This window comes from Carassius carassius, chromosome 6 (assembly GCF_963082965.1).
Source record: "Carassius carassius chromosome 6, fCarCar2.1, whole genome shotgun sequence".
NCBI lineage: Eukaryota > Metazoa > Chordata > Actinopteri > Cypriniformes > Cyprinidae > Carassius > Carassius carassius.
Genome location: NC_081760.1, coordinates 32,333,751 through 32,353,672, shown reverse-complemented (window position 1 = coordinate 32,353,672; position 19,922 = coordinate 32,333,751). Strand labels below are relative to the sequence as shown.

At 36.6% G+C, this 19,922-nt stretch overlaps 1 protein-coding gene across 4 annotated transcripts in view; it reads right to left on the bottom strand.

Moving 5' to 3' along the window:
• The window catches only part of LOC132142658 (guanine nucleotide exchange factor DBS-like), a 60,948-nt gene extending 46,777 nt beyond the window's left edge, over positions 1-14,171 (bottom strand). Inside the window, exon 1 of one of the 4 annotated variants that reach the window (XM_059552700.1) lies at positions 14,021-14,171. In XM_059552700.1, the coding sequence (XP_059408683.1) occupies positions 14,021-14,099 (79 nt within the window). In that variant the 5' untranslated portion in view covers positions 14,100-14,171. Of the gene's footprint in view, positions 1-8,303; positions 8,569-9,664; positions 10,086-14,020 lie in introns of those variants that run through there. The other 3 variants (XM_059552698.1, XM_059552699.1, XM_059552702.1) reach the window with 3 other exon arrangements.
• Positions 14,172-19,922: the final 5,751 nt, after the last annotated feature.

Here is a 19,922-nt window from a genome sequence, read left to right as displayed (position 1 = left end):
TCATAAAGCACAGTGGGATTTGATCATGTTTTATGGAGAGGAAGTGAGTGCAAAAATAAATTTAAAAGGAGAAATGTGAAAAGAAACAAACTCACTTTACTGCCCTTCAGCCTCCAATCACTTTCACTCAAAAAACAAAAAAACAAACCTTATCTAGCTCACGCTTTCTGTATATGTGCCATACCCCCAACATGATTAAAAATGTGAATGGTGCACGAGTTCAGATCTGTCTGATCAAGAGGTCAAATCATGTTCCATTCTTCTCATGTCTCCTGATTATTCATTCAATTATTCATGATTCATTAAAACACTATACCTCGTTCTAACAAACAATTTAAAGTATCTACTGTATGTGAGATTGACAGATCTAGAATATCTTTTTTAGAAACTTAATGAGCTGCTATCTTTGTGATCTGCGCTTCTAAAAGCCCTTTTCTATACTGGATTGGAATCCAAATTATTGGCCCATTTACAGTCTCACAACAAGATAATATCAGACTGTACATGCTATTAACTTAGATTATTAGAGTATAATCAGTTAAACTTGCTATGACTGCAATATAACTGCAAGTCAAACTTTATGCTTGCTGCCTTAGTGGCGGCACTCATTCCTAATGAGGATTTATGTACATTACAACTGGTTCAAATTGAACTGTGATAAGTGAAACTGTGAAGCTGATCATACAGTCTGCTGAACGTACAGTCAGGCGAGAGTAAAAATAGACTCCAGGCCTATTGATTCAGAAAAATGTATAGTCTAGCAGGACAGGATACATATGGCCGTCCTTCATTATTCTACAGTGCTGCAGCAGTTGTAAAGAGAAAGGCAGGAGTGTGTTTCTGTAACTTCAGTCACACATCCTGTTTCTGGTAGGCTCTAGTTCTCCCTGCACTTTTCAGCAGAAAATGAAACTGATACTTCATATGCTAAAATAACAGGATTTTGTGTAAATTATGTAACATAGCCTACTCTGTATCCAACAAATCCAATGATCAAAACAGGATGAAGGAAGTGTCTGATGATGGATTAACTGACATCATGTGTGCCCTTGTAAATGTGACCAGCCCCTTTAATAAACAATAATAATAATCCTATATTATAGAGCAAAACAATTACAGTCTCTACAAAACGTGGAGATATCTATATTATAGTATCTATTAAAATAAATTCTGTATTACTTTTATTCATGACTTTTACAGTAAATGTTATATATGATTAAAAATGTTAAAAATCGCATGATTGTCTGCAGTTAACCACAATTAATCACATTTTTATGCACAAAACTACAAATGCATTCAAAAGTAGTGTATTGTGCATTTTTTCCATTTTAAAGTACTTCTGGTTCACTAGGCTACACAATCATGGGGAAGACTGCTGATCTGACAGTTGTCCAGAAGACAACCATTGAACCCCTTCACAAGGAGGGTAAGCCACAAAAATTCATTGGCAAAGAAGCAGGCTATTCACAGAGTGCTGTATCCAAGCATGTTAACAGAAAGTTGAGTGGAAGAAAAAAAGTGTGGAAGTCACTGCACCCATTTACCAAGTAATTTTGAAGCACTTCATAGTTCCTTCTGCTGACCAGCTTTTTGATGATGCTGCTTTCCTTTTCCAGCAGGATTTGGCACCTGCCCACAGCCGAAAGCACCAAATGTTTGTTAAATGATCATGGTGTTGGTGTGCTTGACTGGCCAACAAACTCACCAGGCCTGAACCCCAGAGAGAATCTATGGGCTATTGTCAAGAGGAAGATGAGAAACAAGAGACCAAAAAAATGCAGATGAGCTGAAGGTCACGGTCAAAGAAACCTGGGCTTCCAAACCATCTCAGCAGTGCCACAAACTGAAACCTCATACCTCTATGCCACGACGAACTGAGGCAGTAATTAAAGCAAAAGGAGCCCCTACCAAGTACTGAGTACATGTACAGTAAAGGAACATACTTTGCAGAAGGCCAACAATTCACTAAAAACAATTTATTTTTTATTTTTTTATTGGTCTTATGAAGTATTCTAATTTGCTGAGATGTGTGAATTGGTAGGTTTTTTTAAAAATGCGAGCCAAAACCATCACAATTAAAATAACCAAAGACTTAAAAACTACTTCAGTCTCTGTGCATTGAATTTATTTAATACACAAGTTTCACAATTTGAGTTGAATTACTGAAATAAATGAACTTATCCATGACATTCTAATTTATTGAGATGCACCTTTATATATTTGGACAATGTAAAGTGGAGCGGTATCTTACCAATCTTATTCATAAATCATTTAAAAACTAGGTAGTCAATGTCCATTTTCATGTTCATATTCATGACTTTTACAGTAAATGTATTTTTTTTTACTGAAATTTGCTTAAGTAGTAGTCATCGCATTTACTCCTATTTACATACTGCATTTTAGGTGTATGAACTTCTTTCCAAAAAAGCCTTGTGCTTATTTGAGTCACAAGGGAAGGATGAATTTTTACTGAGAGATGCTTTTAGGAAAGCACATGATTCTTCATATCCAAGGAGGAAATTGTCTTTCATAATAGACGTTTTCCTGTAATTCTAGTTTTGCTGTGGAACTTTTTTTTATTAAAAAGAAATTTCACACCCTGCTTTCGCAATTCAATATGAATCTGACGAAGTATAGTTTTAAACAACCTAACTGTGTTTATATTTCATAATCAGTTTCATGGAAAGAACCTTGAAAACAGTCAATCAGCAGATTTGAGGGAACCAAATGCTGAAGTGAGCATATGATCACAAATTTACCAGAAAGTGGGAATTTTCCAATCACTTGAGAAGGAGGGTGCAACTTGTGTCAGCTCAAAACAATGATCATCCGACCCATCAAAACATCCTTACTGATGATGCCTGTGGCGAATATCTCACTCACACACACACACGCAGGCTAGTCATGTGATCAGTCTCATGCAGACAACCCTCAGTACACCGAAAATACAGCAAAGATCAGACTCTTGAGATAAATGAGTTTCAAATCACAAACAACCATTAGACTTATGTGCCTGTTTGCAGACATGCATGTCATTTAGATGTTACTTACAATCCTTGGGCATGCGGGCTCTGAAGCTACAAAGAGCAGAGTGAAATTTCCTCTTTATAATTAAAGTCAAATCCCAAAGAAGAGCAGAAAAGCAATTAAATACTCTGTCCGAAGATCAGGTGTTTCCTTTGAATAACATACTAAAATGTTGACCAATGACACTGTGCTTTCACTTTTCTCATCTAAATTTTTCTTTCGTTTTCCTTGATTCTTTCTAACTCTGGAAATTCTCTCATGCCATTGGGACAATCTCCCGTCATTAACCCACATCAGTGTGGACAGTCGTCATGTTCTCTGGCCTGTGGGGGGATGACGGCTGTCTGGACAGCAGTTAGCAGTAGCGGATAGCTGCATGTTCTCAGGGGACGTTCATGTCACCGCACCCTCTTTATCATCCAGATTTAATCAGCCCAGACACTGTAACAGAATCACAGTCTGTTTAGGCCTCTACATGATCCCTCTCATAATTATCCACGCTTACTGTTGGCAGCATATGCTGTTTAATTTAATGCAGTTTTACCAAACAGGAAGCCTTGTGTTTATATGCTCTTAATTTTCTAAACCTGGGAAACTTCAGGAATCCATGAGAAAAATGGCTTTGTAAAGAAAAAAAACAATTATAGTCACGAAGAAATCAAAATAAACTTACTTTTATGGAATTTAGCAGTATTACATTATTATAATTTTTTTTTATTTCAATTGCCTATATAATCTTTAAACAACATAATGAGGGCGGGACAACCTATCGCTCGCATGAGATCAAAGTGAGCCAATCAATTTCTGATGTACAAAATCAAGTCCCGCTCTACATTTATTCTTGTTCAGAAAGCGGTTTCACTCAGATAGACGTCACAATAAGGATGAAAAGACTATCGCAATCTGCAGACATTAAATTTTTATAAAAACTTTCATTATTTACTTACTCTCATGCCATTCCAAATAGTCCTGACAAAAGATCATTACATAAAACAAGACAGGTTAAAAATGGGTAAAAATCACCCTAAAGTTAATAATATTTACAGGGGGTTTAGGTTTAAGATTTGAACAGAAGGCGAAGGAAATAAAGATATAGATTGATAAGCAATAAAGTAATTTTTTATTGTCCTAAATCCATACAGGAGAACAAAACCCAAAACATCATATATGTTCCTGTGGCTCAGTGGTAGAGCATTGTGATAGCCCAAAAGGTCATAGGTTCAATTCCCAGGGACCACACATACTGATTAAAAAATAAAATAAAATAAAATAAATAAATAAATAATCTATAGCCTGCATGCACATGTAAGTCACTTTGGATAAAAGCATCTGCTAAATGCATAAATGTAAATTATGATAAATTAAGCTGTTTTTGGTCTTTAAAAAAAGTGCAAAAATACTATGCAAATGATAGTGTTATAATTTAAGACCAACTTCTCTGTTTAAAATACATAAGATAATCCACAACAAAAGGCATAACAATAATACAATTAATTTGCTGTAACACCTTCAAGAAGAAGAACCCAGAGCAAAAGCAGAAATAATCATATCAGCTGACTGTGGCAAAATGTTGGTTCATCAACCACATGTAACTCCGCATACAAACACAATGCAATAGCAAGAGGAAACATCCTTTAATGATTTCCTCTAACATCACACTTATTCCTTAAAAATTTGTGTGTCCAAAAATAATAAAAAGCCACAAAACTAGAGCTTTGCCCCAGTAAACATGCGCTATTGCAGGGGCTGCCAAAACATGAACTCAGCAAGAGCAGCAACTGTGAAATCCATGCAACAAGACATTTGCTAGAGTAAACATACACTACATTATGGGCTGTTTCAACAAGAAACTGAGTATATATGAACTCACTGAGGTCAGACAATTACTCAGTGCAAACAAATACGAGGAGAAGGCTGATGGCTCAATCTCACAATAACAGCAAAATCAAAGAGAGAAGTTCACAAAGCTACAATGCATTGATAAAATGTGCTATATTGTTTAGTGGATTAGTATTGATCACCTAGCGTTGATGTATATACAAAATCAACTCTTACATGATTCACTCAGGGGTTTATTTAATAGTATGGCCTTGCATATGTAAAGCTGCAGCACTTGACAAAGTGTGCTCATTGGCAGTTTGAAATATGACACCATATCTCCAATCTCTGGTGATCAGCAGTACAGATTAACGCACAAGCATACAGCTCATCTGAGCCTAAGTGGCCTAAACACTAGAACTCTACAGACACACAGTGGATAATCAGAGCCAAAATGGCTGACTAGGTTTCCTCTATGTTGACTGACATAAGGTAGGGCATCATAAACCAGGCAAGCAGATCCAAAATAAACAGTGTAGACCAAACCTAAAGTAGTTTAAGATCAACCCTCCCTTCTGAACTGTGTCCTCATAACACTATAAGCAAACTTCACCAACCCCATAGGCAAATAAGACATGCTCTTGTATCCTCTTACCACTTCACAGGCGCATGTGCATTAGAGGACAGCTCAGCCTTTTCTTGTTCAATGTTCGTTGTGATGTTCCCACTGCAAAAGTTATGCAAAATACTCAAGCAGCACAGAGACACGGCCAGAAAGAAGCCATGCTGCAGAACCACACCCACAGAGGAACATGCCAGCAGGTGCATCTAATTACAACACCCTGTCTACAAACAATCGACAATCTTATGAGAAGTGGAATATCAGATCTATACTTAGCATTTGAACTTTGGCTAAGGACACCTTACTTAAGTATAGTGCTTTGTTATGTCTTTTTTTTACGTTTTAAATGAACGGTGGACGCAAACAAATTGTCATATTCTCAACGCCATGTCATTCCAATTCCATAAGCTGTTTTCTTTTTTTTTCAGTGAAACATTTGAGAATTGAGAATTGTTGGACAGTGGAAGAAATGATATTAACATTGGGCTATTCAACAACATCTTGGCTTTCTGAAAAGCTCCAAAAAGATTTAAAAAAAAAAACACCATCAAATGATTAAAAATGTTAAAATGACATTGATTCTAGTATATGTGGTAACCATGTGACATCATTTTGAAATTCTGGAGACCAGTGAAAGCTTTAGGAGAGGGTCAAGTGGGGCAGTGACTTGATCAGAGGACTTTTTGTTTACTGCAGTAACTATTTTATATGTTATGATGCCATTTGGTGATTTTGTTCTTTATGGGCTTGACCGCCCCTGGTTACCATGTTATTGTTAACAAAATTTAAACTACTAAAAATACATTTTGTTAATTCAAATGAATCTGAAATATAATAAAATTATTATAATAGATGAAAAAATTATTAGATTTAAACTTTAACAACCTTGGCAACTAACTGAAAGTTTAAAGGATTACAATTACAGAAACTGCGATAAGATAAAGCTAGATAAAATATTTTTTTAAACAAAAACTAATCAATGTGACAAAATGAATAAAACTTAAAACTAAGAAATATATACAAAACTAATTCAGGACAGTATATCAAAATACTACACCATGGCAAGAGCTTATTTTACTTATTTTTAATTTACTTGAATGAACTGATCTGATCCATGCAGAGAATTGAAAATACATTCAGCTTTTACACATCATAGTTCAGATCAGATACTAACAACATGTATTCAAATGGCAGATGCATTATTACTCTGCAAACCTCCCATGATACATCATGTATCATGATACAAGTGCTGAAAAAACAACAAAGTATCGCACAAACACTTCTCATCTTTTCAGCACATGACACAAGAGGAACTTACAAATTAGCCCATCACAGCAAACAATGAACCTGTAGAAACTTTCCATTTCCTCTACAGTGATCTTCACTAAGCTCCTGCAGTTTTCCGGGGGTCGGAGGTGCGTCCCAGTCTCCTCCATCAGTATCATTTCACCTCCTTCCCTTGGTCTAAGTCTGTCCTGCTGTTCTTACCTTCCTCAGTCATTCTCCCATTTACTGTCACATCCTGTCTGTCCTCATATTGCAAATATTAACTCCCTGAATTATCACGGTTTGTCTCTCTCTGATGCTGTATCTTTCTATCTCAGGTGTAAGTGCTGCAGCCAGGAACGTGACGCTGTTTGTCATCTCAGATGAAGGGAACGCCCCACAACAAAGCCGCTTTGCACACGCATGCACTCGCACACAAACACAATACACACCTGTCTCATATCTCACCTGTGATTTAGGGCAGTTTCACATGCATTTTCATTAACAGATTTTCAAATAAATGCACAAAAGAATTCTTTCAGTAAACGTAATGGAGTTCTTAGTTATGATTAATTATGTATTATTTTGATGGAACAATTTACATAGTTTGTTGTTGTTTATTGCATTATTTTATTATTATGTGTTAACACATGATGGTATTTTTTTGTGCACCTTCTATATATTACTATTCATTCTGGAAAAGCTGTTTTTTTGTGTTTTAAGGTGGTTGTCATAATGGTAGATTTGAGTAATTTTGTATATAAACATTATTTCAGTTAATGAAATACTGAAATTAAATGTACAGTAAAAAAAACCACATATCTGTAAAGCTTAAAATGTTGCAACTATATTTGTTACGGTAGCAACCACGAATGCTGTTTTACTGTAAATTTCATATATTATTTAAAGGCATATATGGATCCAGCAGCGCTTCACCACTATAACTGCTGTCCATTATACTTTGATCTCATGCAAACACTCAAACCTGCAGATGTAGTTACCCACACCATTACAACGCACAGCCGAATAGAGAACTCCACGTGGCCATGATTTATTAAAAACACCATTTTTACCTTTTAAAATAAATGTTAACTAAAATAAAATATTAAAAAGTGATTTTATTTTAGCTAGTTGCAAAGGCTACGTTTCTTTATTATTTCAAGCATTTAAATAATAACTCGACATATTAAAATAACTCAAAATAAAACATAAATAAAAATGTAAAAAATTATATTGACCCATTTGTAAACAAATAAAAAAATAAATACATTTAAAACAGAATGTATATACTGTGTATATATATCTATATATCTATATCAAAATCATAAAACCTATAAAACTATAATACATCAACACTGATGAACAATAGTCTGCATATGACAGATAATGATGTCAAAAATAGCTTGTCTACATAGCGCAGATACTGAACAGAAGAGTGTGACAACATCGTTTCACAGAAAGTCAAACATCAAAGAGCAAATACACACAAAACACACACTCCGACTTAAACAGCATCCTGTTCCGAGTGAGAAGCAGACACAGAGCGGATTAAGATCAGAGATTTACTCACATTTCAGGACGTCTGACATCTGCTCTCCAGTACAGATACTGCCACAAGTTGTCCTTGTCAGTGCCTTTTTTTCGAGTGTGTATGTATTCCCTATTCTCTCCAGTGTGTACTATGCAAAGCAATTGTTCAGTTTGTTATGGGTATGTGTGTGTGATTATTTTTTGGAGAAGTTGAGATGATATGCTGTTTGTCCGTGTCTATCAGTCTCTCATGTCATGTGTGTTCCTTAAATATACCAGTCCAGCTCTATGCTGAGACGCACTGGTTTACTGTGAAACCAAAACTTTTAGCACAAAGTGTTTGAGCAAGAGAGAAAGAGAGAGAGAGAGAGAGAGAGAGAGAGAGAGAGAGAGAGAGAGAGAGAGAGAGGATGTGTGTCAATTCGGTCTGGGAAATGGGCCATCCACATGCATCTCAATGATGTGAGAGAAATCCCACAAGGAAACCACCTCTCAACTTCACACACACACACACACACACACACACACACACACACACACACACACACCGTGTGGACACACCATGTTCAAGGAATAGTTTGTCCATTCCGTACTTTATTTAAGGTCTGTTCACAAGAATGAGAACTATAAAGATATTTTAGCGTCCACACCAATGGTAGATAATGTTCTATTTATTCAAAGTGCATCATCCGACACTTTAAATGTGTAAACCTTTTAAAGTCAGGTGGACTTTGATTGAATATTAATGTTTTTATTGCTTGCTATCTGGAAAATATAGAAATTCTAATTCCATTGAATCAGAACCATTTTAAAACTTTATATAGTTGTCAGCCTTGGTGTGAACAGACCTTTACTCATACTAATGTTACTCCATATCTTGTATGAATTTGAAAGAATAATGCAGGTCATTCTTTTCCATGCAATTACTAAGAATGGACACAAATACACAAAGGCACCAAAAAAGTATCATAGTGATATGCATAAGTATCATAAGGTACATATTACTTGCGCGTTATTTTATTGTTTTACTTTAAAACAGCTTTTTGTGAGATACAAACCTAGATTTAAGTAATTATGAGACCTTTAAAGTACTTTTGCATCCTTACTGAAGCCTGGAAGTATAATTTCTCGTTTATTGAATCTGGTACTACAAAATGTTATACTTCCTCAGAATAAGGAAAGTCAAATGAGTTTGAAAAAACATCAGGTTGAGTAAATGATGGGATAAGTTTCATTTTTGGTTGAACTATTCCTTTAAACGCTCAAGTACGTCACAAAGTGTATTAAAAAACTGAAATAACCTAACAGAGCAGTCAGCAATTCCCATCCTGTTTCCTCAACAAAACCATCTGAAAGCAACGACACCAAACACACACACACACTGATATTTTTGTCTCTCACCGTTCCAGTCCCTCCAGGAGCTCTTGCGGCTGAAGGTTGTGAAAGGAGAGAAGGGGACCCCCTGTAAGACCGTGGCCGATAGGTTGTAGAGGAGCTGGGTCAGTCGGGACAGAATCCGCTGTGGGGCATCCTGACCCTCCCGAAGAAACTCATGCAGAGACATTTAAACTGGCTCCAACATGCACCTAACCAGTCTTGACTGGCCTCGGCTCGACCTGTAGTCTCGGAACCAGCCCAAAACCAATTAAGATTGATCCACATTCGGTCCAGGCCGCTGCTAAAAAAGTCCTGACTGCACCAGGGCAATCTGAACTAAGACCAACGAAATCCCAAGCCAGGACGATCTCATCCAAGAGAAAGACTACAGCAGCCCAGTGCTGGTCTCAGAGAGCTTCCTCTGTCAGATGAGACCCGCAGAGAGAGGCTGCATGCAGACGCATTTCGGACCTCCTGTTTGTAAAAACACAACCCCGGCATTCATGCATGCTGTCGCAATAAACACACATATTCTTTCAGAGGAGAGGAGAAAAGTGGAGGAGAGGGGAGGGAGTTTTAGCACAAATCCCCTTCTGCTCTGCTAATTACACACACACACACACACACACAATGATAGACACTAATCTGCTGCATTCTTGTGCACCACTTGGGGGACAAACTGACTAAGTTTCTCGAAACAGTACATGAATTGTAACCTTTTTTTAAGAATCATTCAATCAGACATTTTACAATATCCTCCTGAGCCGAATATGATTAAATATCCTAAACAAAACATATGCTCAATAAAAAAACTAAAATTACATTCTTAAGTACCAAAAAACAGCTTGATAAATGCATTAAATAATTTAGTATGAAAATACTGTATAAAAATTCACAAATTCTAAACAAATTCTAATGGAAGTCAATGAAAAGTCTTTACCATGATAGAAAAACCAATATATGTGCAGAGAAGCAGAGAGATAAAGAGCAGGTTAGCCATTTTAGGGTTAGTATGGACCACCTGCACACCTCTTACAGTCACCTACATTCACCCAGATAGATCAGAGCACAGACTGCAGGGATACACATAAATAATGCATTGGACTGCAAGTAGCATGCAGACGGGTTTATGTGGGTTTGTATAATTTATATATGCAATTAGATGACCATATATAAAGTACTATATTATCATGCACTTTAAAAAAATATGACTATGAATATTTACGTAGATGGCTCTGCAGAGACTTCATTTGTCCTGGCTAGACCTTGCAATGCTCTAGCACAAAACAACGCATCATTTTGCAAGGTCAAGCAGTGCTTATATTTTCAAATACAAATATAAAAATCTAGTTTACATATACAGTTAACACAATATATGACAGGTCACAGTTATTTGTTATCTGAAATATGTTCTCTGTTTCTCTGTCGCACACAGTCACTCTCTTTTTGCCTTATTGCTCTGAATCTCTCCCTGTTTCACCCTTGGCACAGTCGTCTTCAGAAAACACAGATAAAAGAAGAGAGGGAGAGAGAGAGAGAGAGAAAGAGAGAGAAAGAGAGAGAAACTGCCTGCCAAGGTTTTGGGCAAAGGCCTTCCCAGCATGTAATTCAGCCCTCTATTTCTTTATTTTCATCCTATTACCATGGTGGAAGCAACCCTACAGAATAAACCAGCCTCCTCTTGAAAGACCGCAGAACCTGTTACCACAGCAACCCACAGACACACTGCAGTATTTAAAGCTGTATTATAATCTGTGCTAAATAGAGGTGAAAGCATATAAAACTGTCATAAAAGGCATTACAAATTTGCTATTTGTATCAGTATTATTTTATACTCTTCCGCTACTAGATATCCTGAGCCGAGATATCAACGCTTTTTAGAGCCTTCCAGACATATTGTCACTGATAAAACATCTACAGAACTATAAATCAAACAACTAGATAGGTCAAATTTTTGCTTCAAATTATACCTTACCAGCATATGCTGTTTTTTTCAACCCGGTAGAAGCCACATCAGACCACGTTTCTAGGAACTGATAAACTGTCATTCCAAACTTGTATGACTTTCTTTCTTTTAAAGAACATAAAAGAAGATATCTTAATGAAGTCAGTGGGGTCCAAGGACAGAATTTTCATTTTTAGAGAAACTATCCCTTTAAAGGTCAGTTTACTGCAGGTTTTGAGACCAGTCGTAAAGATTTATCTGGATTTATCAAAGAATTATCTATATTATTACCTCTGACTTAGATCTGTGATCACATCACAATCTAACCGTCACTACACTGATGTGTGATAAGCTAGATTTGCACAATGGGTGACATTATGAATGCAGAAGTGATGTCATGTGTGTGTGAGAGAAAGAGATTGTGAGCATGAGCGGACAGCTGTAGGCCAGCATTAGCTCTTTGGCTAGACAGAGTTTTTAACACCTAATAAACACTTGCAGGTTTCACTTGAAGTTTTTCAGACATGAAATGTAGCATACTGTATGAGAGACACAGGTCAACACAGAGGACAAATTTGCAAGCATAGTCACACACAAACTCACACGCATAATCTCAGTCTGCATTTCAACATTTCAAAACAAGTTTTTTTTTACTTATTTGTTTATTTCATTTAACATTTTGTCAAACTTCTTAAAACCATTTTTTTAAATGTTGAAACAACAGCTGACATAGTTGCAAAATGTCAAAAATGACGGTCAGTCACATGCCAGCTGGTTTCTTTTTCTATGATGGTGGGAACTTTCAGTTCTATCTGTCTAATAAATCTATCTCTAATTACTAATCTCTAATTACTCACTAAATTCACAAAAATCATATTTATCATAAATGCACAGTTTAGTATGTTTAGTCCAATGTTTTCATGCAGTTGATTCCCACAATGTTGCTAGAATCTGGTTCTTTAGGTTTTCCTTATTAAAACCACAGCAAGTCATCTGATGCTTATTTCCAGTATATGATACACAAATATTTATATCTGATAATCTGATAAAAATACATATTTATATTTGAGTCTAATTAGGTTCAATATACACTACCATTCAAAAGTTAGATTTTATTTCAGTGCTGCACACCAAGGCTGTATTTATTTCATCAAACATACTGTAAAAACAGTAATATTGTGTAATAGTAAATATTACAATTTAAAACAACTGTTTTCTATTTGAATATATTTGAATATGTAGTTTATTCCTGTGATGGTAAAGCTGAATTTTCAGCAGCCATTACAGTCACAATTGTCACATGATCCTTCAGAAATCATTCTAATGTGCTGATTTGCTGCTCAAGAAACATCTCGTATTATTATAAATGTTGAAAGCAGTTGTGCTGGCTAATATTTGTAATACTTCCAAATAATTTACAGTATTTCTGGTGACTGTGGGTCATTGTTCAATTTGTTTAAAACAAAAATACTGATTAATAGGCAGAAAAATAAAAATAAATATTCTGCATGCCTGTTCATGCAAGTCATATCATTACGGGAAGAAATGAATGATAACTCCTTTAGTAGAACTTCAGCAAATAAGTGAGTGTGGGATTGTGAACAGGTTGAGTGTGAGTTCACCACAATGTAAACAGTACCAGGTATCCTCATACACCAGATCGCTAAAGGCCAAAACCTCCTGGCTAAAGGATGATTCATTTACATACATATAATATTTCTGAAAGACAGAATGTGAGAAAGAATGTTACTGCACTTTGCGTGTTTGCCGTTTCATTTTGTTGATGTGTATTTTTGGCTCACTGCCAATGGCAGACTGCTGAAATGTAGGGAAACAGGACAAACTGAACTCCTCAGAAAATGAGAGGAGGAAGACACAGCTAGGGTTACCCACCACAGACAGTGAGAAAGAGAATCTACAAGTCTAACTGCAATTCAAAAAGAACTTCTTAATACTAATTGCATTCTAGTTCTAATTTTAAATATAAAATTCAAATTCAAACCTAAATTCTAATTCAATGTCAAGTTCTAATTCACTTAATTCCATCTCAATTAGAACTTCTTTAAAAAAAAAAAAATTGTTATTTTAATTTAGATTTTTTTTATTTTTAACTAATAATCTGAGAATGTTGAGAAAGTTCTAATTCAGATGGAATTTAATTTCAGGTTTATATGTGATGTAATCTACAGAAACAATCTTGAACTACTAAACATAATAATGGTCTAAATATAAAAGCTGTTGTGGTTTTATGGGTTGGAAGGATTCATTAATTTAGAGGTAAAATCAGCACAACACAATCTCAAATATTTACTAATGTAAAGACAAACAGAAGCTGCAAACAACCTTGAGCTACAGTTCTCATGTATTTCTCCCAATACTGACGCTACTGACACACACACACACACACACACACACACACACACAGCTCCTCCTACCGATTTTATGTATGATAACAGTAAGTCGTCTGACGAGCTCCTCCAGAGAGTCCTCTCCCATCTTCACCCACAGGATCATGATGAGCAGGACACAGAGAACCAGGAGCAGCGGAGATACGCTGTGCTGCTGCTCAGGAGAGAGGGAATCTGATGAGGGGTGAAAGGAAGCCTTCTCGCTGCTCGAACCAGTGCTGCTGCTGCTGCTAAAGATGCTAGAGAGAGAGAGAGAGAGAGAGAGAGAGAGAGAGAGAGAGAGAGAGAGAGAGAGAGAGAGTGTGTGTGAGAGAGAGAAAGAGGTACCTCAGCAAAGCGACAAGGATGAGACAGCAACACACTGACACACAAACACACACTCTGCATCAGCCAGGCAGAGTCAGCACACACACACACACACACACACAGAGGTATGCACATGAGCAATGTTAAAATGTACTATGACAGCAATTTATGAAAAATTGCACAAAAACAGAACATTTAACAGACCTACAACAAACATGCATGTGCTTAAGCATTCATACATAATAGTGTGTGAGATGTCATATCCACTTATCTTAAACAGCTATAACAGAGTCTGAGAAATGCCTGCACTGAAATCACATCTGACACACTGTAGACATCTGAGAGCAGAACATCACTGCTGCTTTAAACATCACCATCAAGGTCAAGAAAGGACATTTGGGTTCGTTCTGTGTTAGATTCCGTTATGTTTGATTCTGGTATTTTGTGAGTATATTTTTTATGACTAGTAAATGGCTTAATGGTGTCCCTACTAAAGCAAACAACTCCACAATTTAGCACAAAGAACCGTGAATGGGTTTAGTGCTGTATTAACGTTACCTGTATTCGCGAGGAGAGAGATCCTCTGTTTTTCTGAACATGGCGACACCTTGTGGTCGAGAAGCAGAATTTCAAGATGCCATTACTGCGTTTCTGTGGAGAGAACAACTGATAGTCAAAACAAAGGGCAAACTCTCGTCAGTAAAGTCATTATTGCATGATAAATCGCATATGATCAAAGGCCACTTACTATATAAACTGCTTTTAGATTAACGTTAAGCTTCCGATTAGAAAAATACTCAGTTAAAAGCCAACTAGCAACAAGACCCTACTGCATTAATATTAGTATAACTGCAATACATGTTACTTCATCTGTGAATGGCGCCATTCGGTTTTTAACCGACGTTGTTGATAATATGGACCTGAATACAGTAGTGCTCGTATTTTGCAATGGAAAACGGTCCATACAGCTATAAGTATTAATATTTGACTGCGCACATCAGCTATTAAACAATATCAAGTATTTCAGCGAGCCGTATAAATTAAGCACTGTTTATTTTGTAGAGGCTAGGCTAAAAAAAGTAACAAAACAAAAACAAAAATCCTTAATAGGCTTAAAAAGTTAAAAGCATTCTCATTTGTGTGATTTTGGAGTCTCTTTGCAATCAGTCAGTCTGTCTGTCTGTGCCAGGATAGGTCATAAATTTAGGTTGTTTAGATCAAATGGGATTTTACTGATAAACTTACATTTCAAACGAATACAAGATACATATATTTTTTTCTTTCTTTAAATAAATAGGCTAATTTGTGTAAAATAAGAAAATGAAAAATATTTACCTGCTTTTCCACCAGGGGCCTTTTTTAGAAAGGAGGTTAAGTGAAAACTCTGAGTTGGTTAACCCTGAAATGAGGCAAACTCTGAGTTTTCCGTTTCAGAATGGGAGGTATGTCAAACCTGAGAAAGCAGGGTAAGTCAAGCCCGTTTTTGAAAGAGAGGTAACTTATACTCAGAGTCAGTTACTATGGTAACTTACTCTGTGAACCTAACCTGGTCGGGAGCAGGTTTACTTCGTTAAACCCAGAGTTTCTAAAGGTGTCCTCCCCTTTTTAAAAGAGGAAGCGGTGTTTTAACACCTCATTCATTCTTTCGGTACATTTATTCATTGTGCACATTTCAGTTACGCAGAGGCATCAAAGGGAATGAAATGGCATGTCCTTTTATGGACGATCCGGTTGACGAAGAGGCTATATTAATTCATAGGGAGTTACATTTACGTCGGGAAAGGATTTTGAGGCCCAGAGTGGATTGTTTGTCATATCCCCATGCATTTTTATTTGAGCGGTACCGTTTTTCTTTACAGTCAATAAAATACATCCATAATCTCATCCATCCATACATCAGAAACATCACACATCGCGGCCGTGCTCTTACATCAGAACAGATTCTTTGCGTTGCCTTACGTTTCTTTGCAAATGGTAGTTTTCTGTATAACATCGGAGATGCAGAACATATTAGTAAAGCTACTGTTTGCAGCGCAGTCAGGAAAGTGTGCCTCGCTCTTAAGCGATTTCTGCGAATTTTTGTGGTGTTTCCTGGGCACAAACCAGTCAGAGTCATCAAAGAGGAGTTTTACAGGATTGCAGGTAAGTGGTGTATAAATCGGTTTAAATGAGACTGATAAAAGACATTCAATTAGAATATATTGCTGTGACAACTGGAAGTAACCTAATAATCAGAATTCCCTTTAGGATTTCCAAATGTGGTTGGATGCATTGATGGCACACATATTCCGATCATTGCACCTTCTGAAAATGAAGCAGATTATGTTAATAGGAGGTCCATCCACAGTATTAATGTGCAGGTATATACTGACAGCCTACTGTTTCAAATGGTAAAAGACTACATCACAATACTGTAAATGTGTCATTCTTTGCACTTTCAAGATCATATGTGATGCTGCACATATAATCACAAATGTGGAGGCAAAGTGGCCCGGGTCTGTTCATGACTCAAGAATATATCGAGAGTCAACCCTGAGCAACAGACTGGAAAGGGGTAAATGTAAAAGTAAATGTATGTCCTATACACATATTCCAATGTATGCACTACACACTTACAGGAGAATTTCTATGCAGCACTAAAACAATATGAATTTTCTTATAGGAGAGATGGATGGCCTTCTGCTGGGAGATAGGGGTTACGCATGCCGACCAAATCTTATTACCCCTTACCCAGAACCTGAACCAGGACCCCAGCGGCGCTTCAATGTGTCACACTGCAGGACGAGAGCCCGGGTGGAGATGACCATAGGCCTGTTGAAAGCACGTTTCCATTGCCTACGTCACCTCAGGGTAACCCCTGAAAGGGCCTGTAACATTATTGTGGCATGTGTTGTTCTCCATAATATTGCCATGATTAGAGGGGAGCAACACCCTGCCCTACAAGTACAAGATCCTGAGGAAGACCCCATCAACCCTGCAGATTTCCAGGATGGAAGGGTAGTCCGGGATATGATCTGCCGCAATGTCTTCTCAGATTAGTCAAGATATCCACCACTACCACCAAAAAAAAAAAAAAAACGCAGCAGTTTATATGGTCTTTTTTATTTCCCACAAAAAAAGAATAACCATAAAATCACAGAAATGTATATGCTCTTCTTCATTTCCTACAAAAAAATAAAAAATAAATAAAGGTTTTCATATAGTTTCAATACTTTCTAGAATACAACTGTGACTACAATCACCTTTAGCTTTTGTTTCAGAATTTCAATTTCCAGATCTGACTTTTGGATTTGGCGGTCCAAGTATATAAGTTCTTTGCTGTTTTTTTCTGTCTTTTTAATGAGAAGAAGTCTATATAACTCCTTAACTGGCAACTGAAAATACATTATTAGAGTAACATAGTGTAGCCTATTTGTAAAATTCTACAGAATTAAACTGTTGCATTTACTGTAAGTAACTGAACTGTGTTCATCTGTGCACCAGAAGTTGATAGACCTTCATCCTGTCGTTCTTCCACACTCTGGGAGGGTAGAGATAAGAATGACCATTTATAGATATAAAGTACTCAAAATAAAAAATGTGAATGTGTAGATTGTTTGATGTGTAAAGACCCATTTTAACATGACCTCTGTAGGCCTCTCTGTGGCAGCAGAAACTCTTTCTTCATCCCCATCATCCTGTGAAGATGAGCATTTCATAGAGTACACTTTGTAATAATTTATGGTGCATTGACTATAGGCTACTTACAACTTCCTGTAGTTCTGTTGGGACAGAAGGCTCCAAAAGACAGATATTACCGTCAGAATCTGTTTGGACCAACAAAAAAACGATCACAAAATAGGATAGGAATAGGAAATATCACAAAAAGTCAATATCATTTTTTTTTACACATACTGTAGGTACACCTCTTACATTTTATGAAGGCACTTGAATCTTCTGGAGTGACTGGCTCAGATGAAGTCCCTCCAGGAATTCCCTCAGCTATTGACCGTCCAGCATTCTGGCTCAGGGCCATCTCCTCTGCATTAGTCAGAGGTGGTGGTGCAGGTCCTCCCCCCGTTTTGCGAGCATCTGCCTTCTTTCTGTTGGCTGAGTAGTCAAAAGAGAATGAACATTTAGACCAATGTCAAAAATGCTGCTGCACTGCTAGACACTGAATGCTATTTAGTTATTTAATATGTCAAATAGGTACACTATAGCAAATATCAAGGCTTACCTGATTGAATTATGTTTTTATATTTCATTTTAAGCTGCTGCCATGTTCTTTTGATGCCTGCAGGATTGCACCTATACATGAAAATTAAATTAATAGGTTTAATAAAATACTGTTCTTCCAGTTTCACCTCTGATATTAAAACAGTTGGGAATTTACTATAAAATAGCTCTTAATTAATAACTACAAACTACATCTTCAACCAGTGTAATTAGATTAATGTAATAATTACTATTTCTACTTACTAATGCAGTGTACTTATTAATTTCTACATCCCAAATCATCCTCAACCACTTGAACAATAAGGACAGACAAGAAACTTTACATCTAATGCTTTCAAATAAACAATATAGGCTACAATTACATGAATTATCCTTGAATTGACCTAAAGTGTGTGTAGAGGGAGGTTACATTAAAAATATACCTTTTAAAATTAGATTTTAAATCAACTTTTTTTATATATACAATTGTTTTACAGTCTTTCATGAAATTACAGTAGCCTATTCTGATTACTTAATTAATTAGCCTACACCCAAATTATATATATATATAAAAAAGTTAACTTACGCATTGACTCGAGCAGCTATTTTTTCCCAAGCTAACTCTCTCTCCTTTGCTGCTGCAGCAGTGTTGCTTTTTTTTTAAAAGATGTGTTCAAGTTCTCCATATGCTTGCATAAGCACATCCAGTTCTGCTGGTGAGAAATATGCAGACCTCCTTTTCTCTGACGCTGTTGCCATGGTGAATCATAATATCTGCGCTCCATTGATAATGGCTTTTTATAGTCACGGTGCACGCGCTTAACTCAGAGTCAGTCAACTTCGAGTTGATTGAACTAACTAATTTCAGCTGTTCTGAAACCGAAAACTCAGAGTTTCCCATCTCAGAGTAAGTCAACTCAGAGTTCAAGTTTAAACTCAGAGTTGGTTGAACCTCCTTATTGAAACAGGCCCCAGGTGTAGGGCCCAAATAATATTATTTATTGGTGAAAACCATGAGGTAGTAGCTATTATCTTATACAAAATATCCCATTACAAATATCCTAGCAAAATATTACAATAAAATAAGATTACTGACATGGAGCATTCGGACGGGACTAAAATCACAGAGAAGCTCTGATAAAAATTACTTTACCCCACGTCCCTATGTTAAACTAATCCCGTCCGAATAGGGCTTTACTTCAGTGTTGATTCTATATACTGTTAAACTTATGATACTGTTTGGGAATTACTGGATTCAGGAAGGAAGGTCAAGGTCAGAAGACAAGGCCATTCTGGGACAGGCCCAAATTCACCATCTAACAGGATGAGGCAGGGGAATTCAGACATTTGGTGTGTTTTAATCGTGTTACTCTCCAAGCAAAGGTAATACACACACACACACACACACACACACACACACATCTGATTC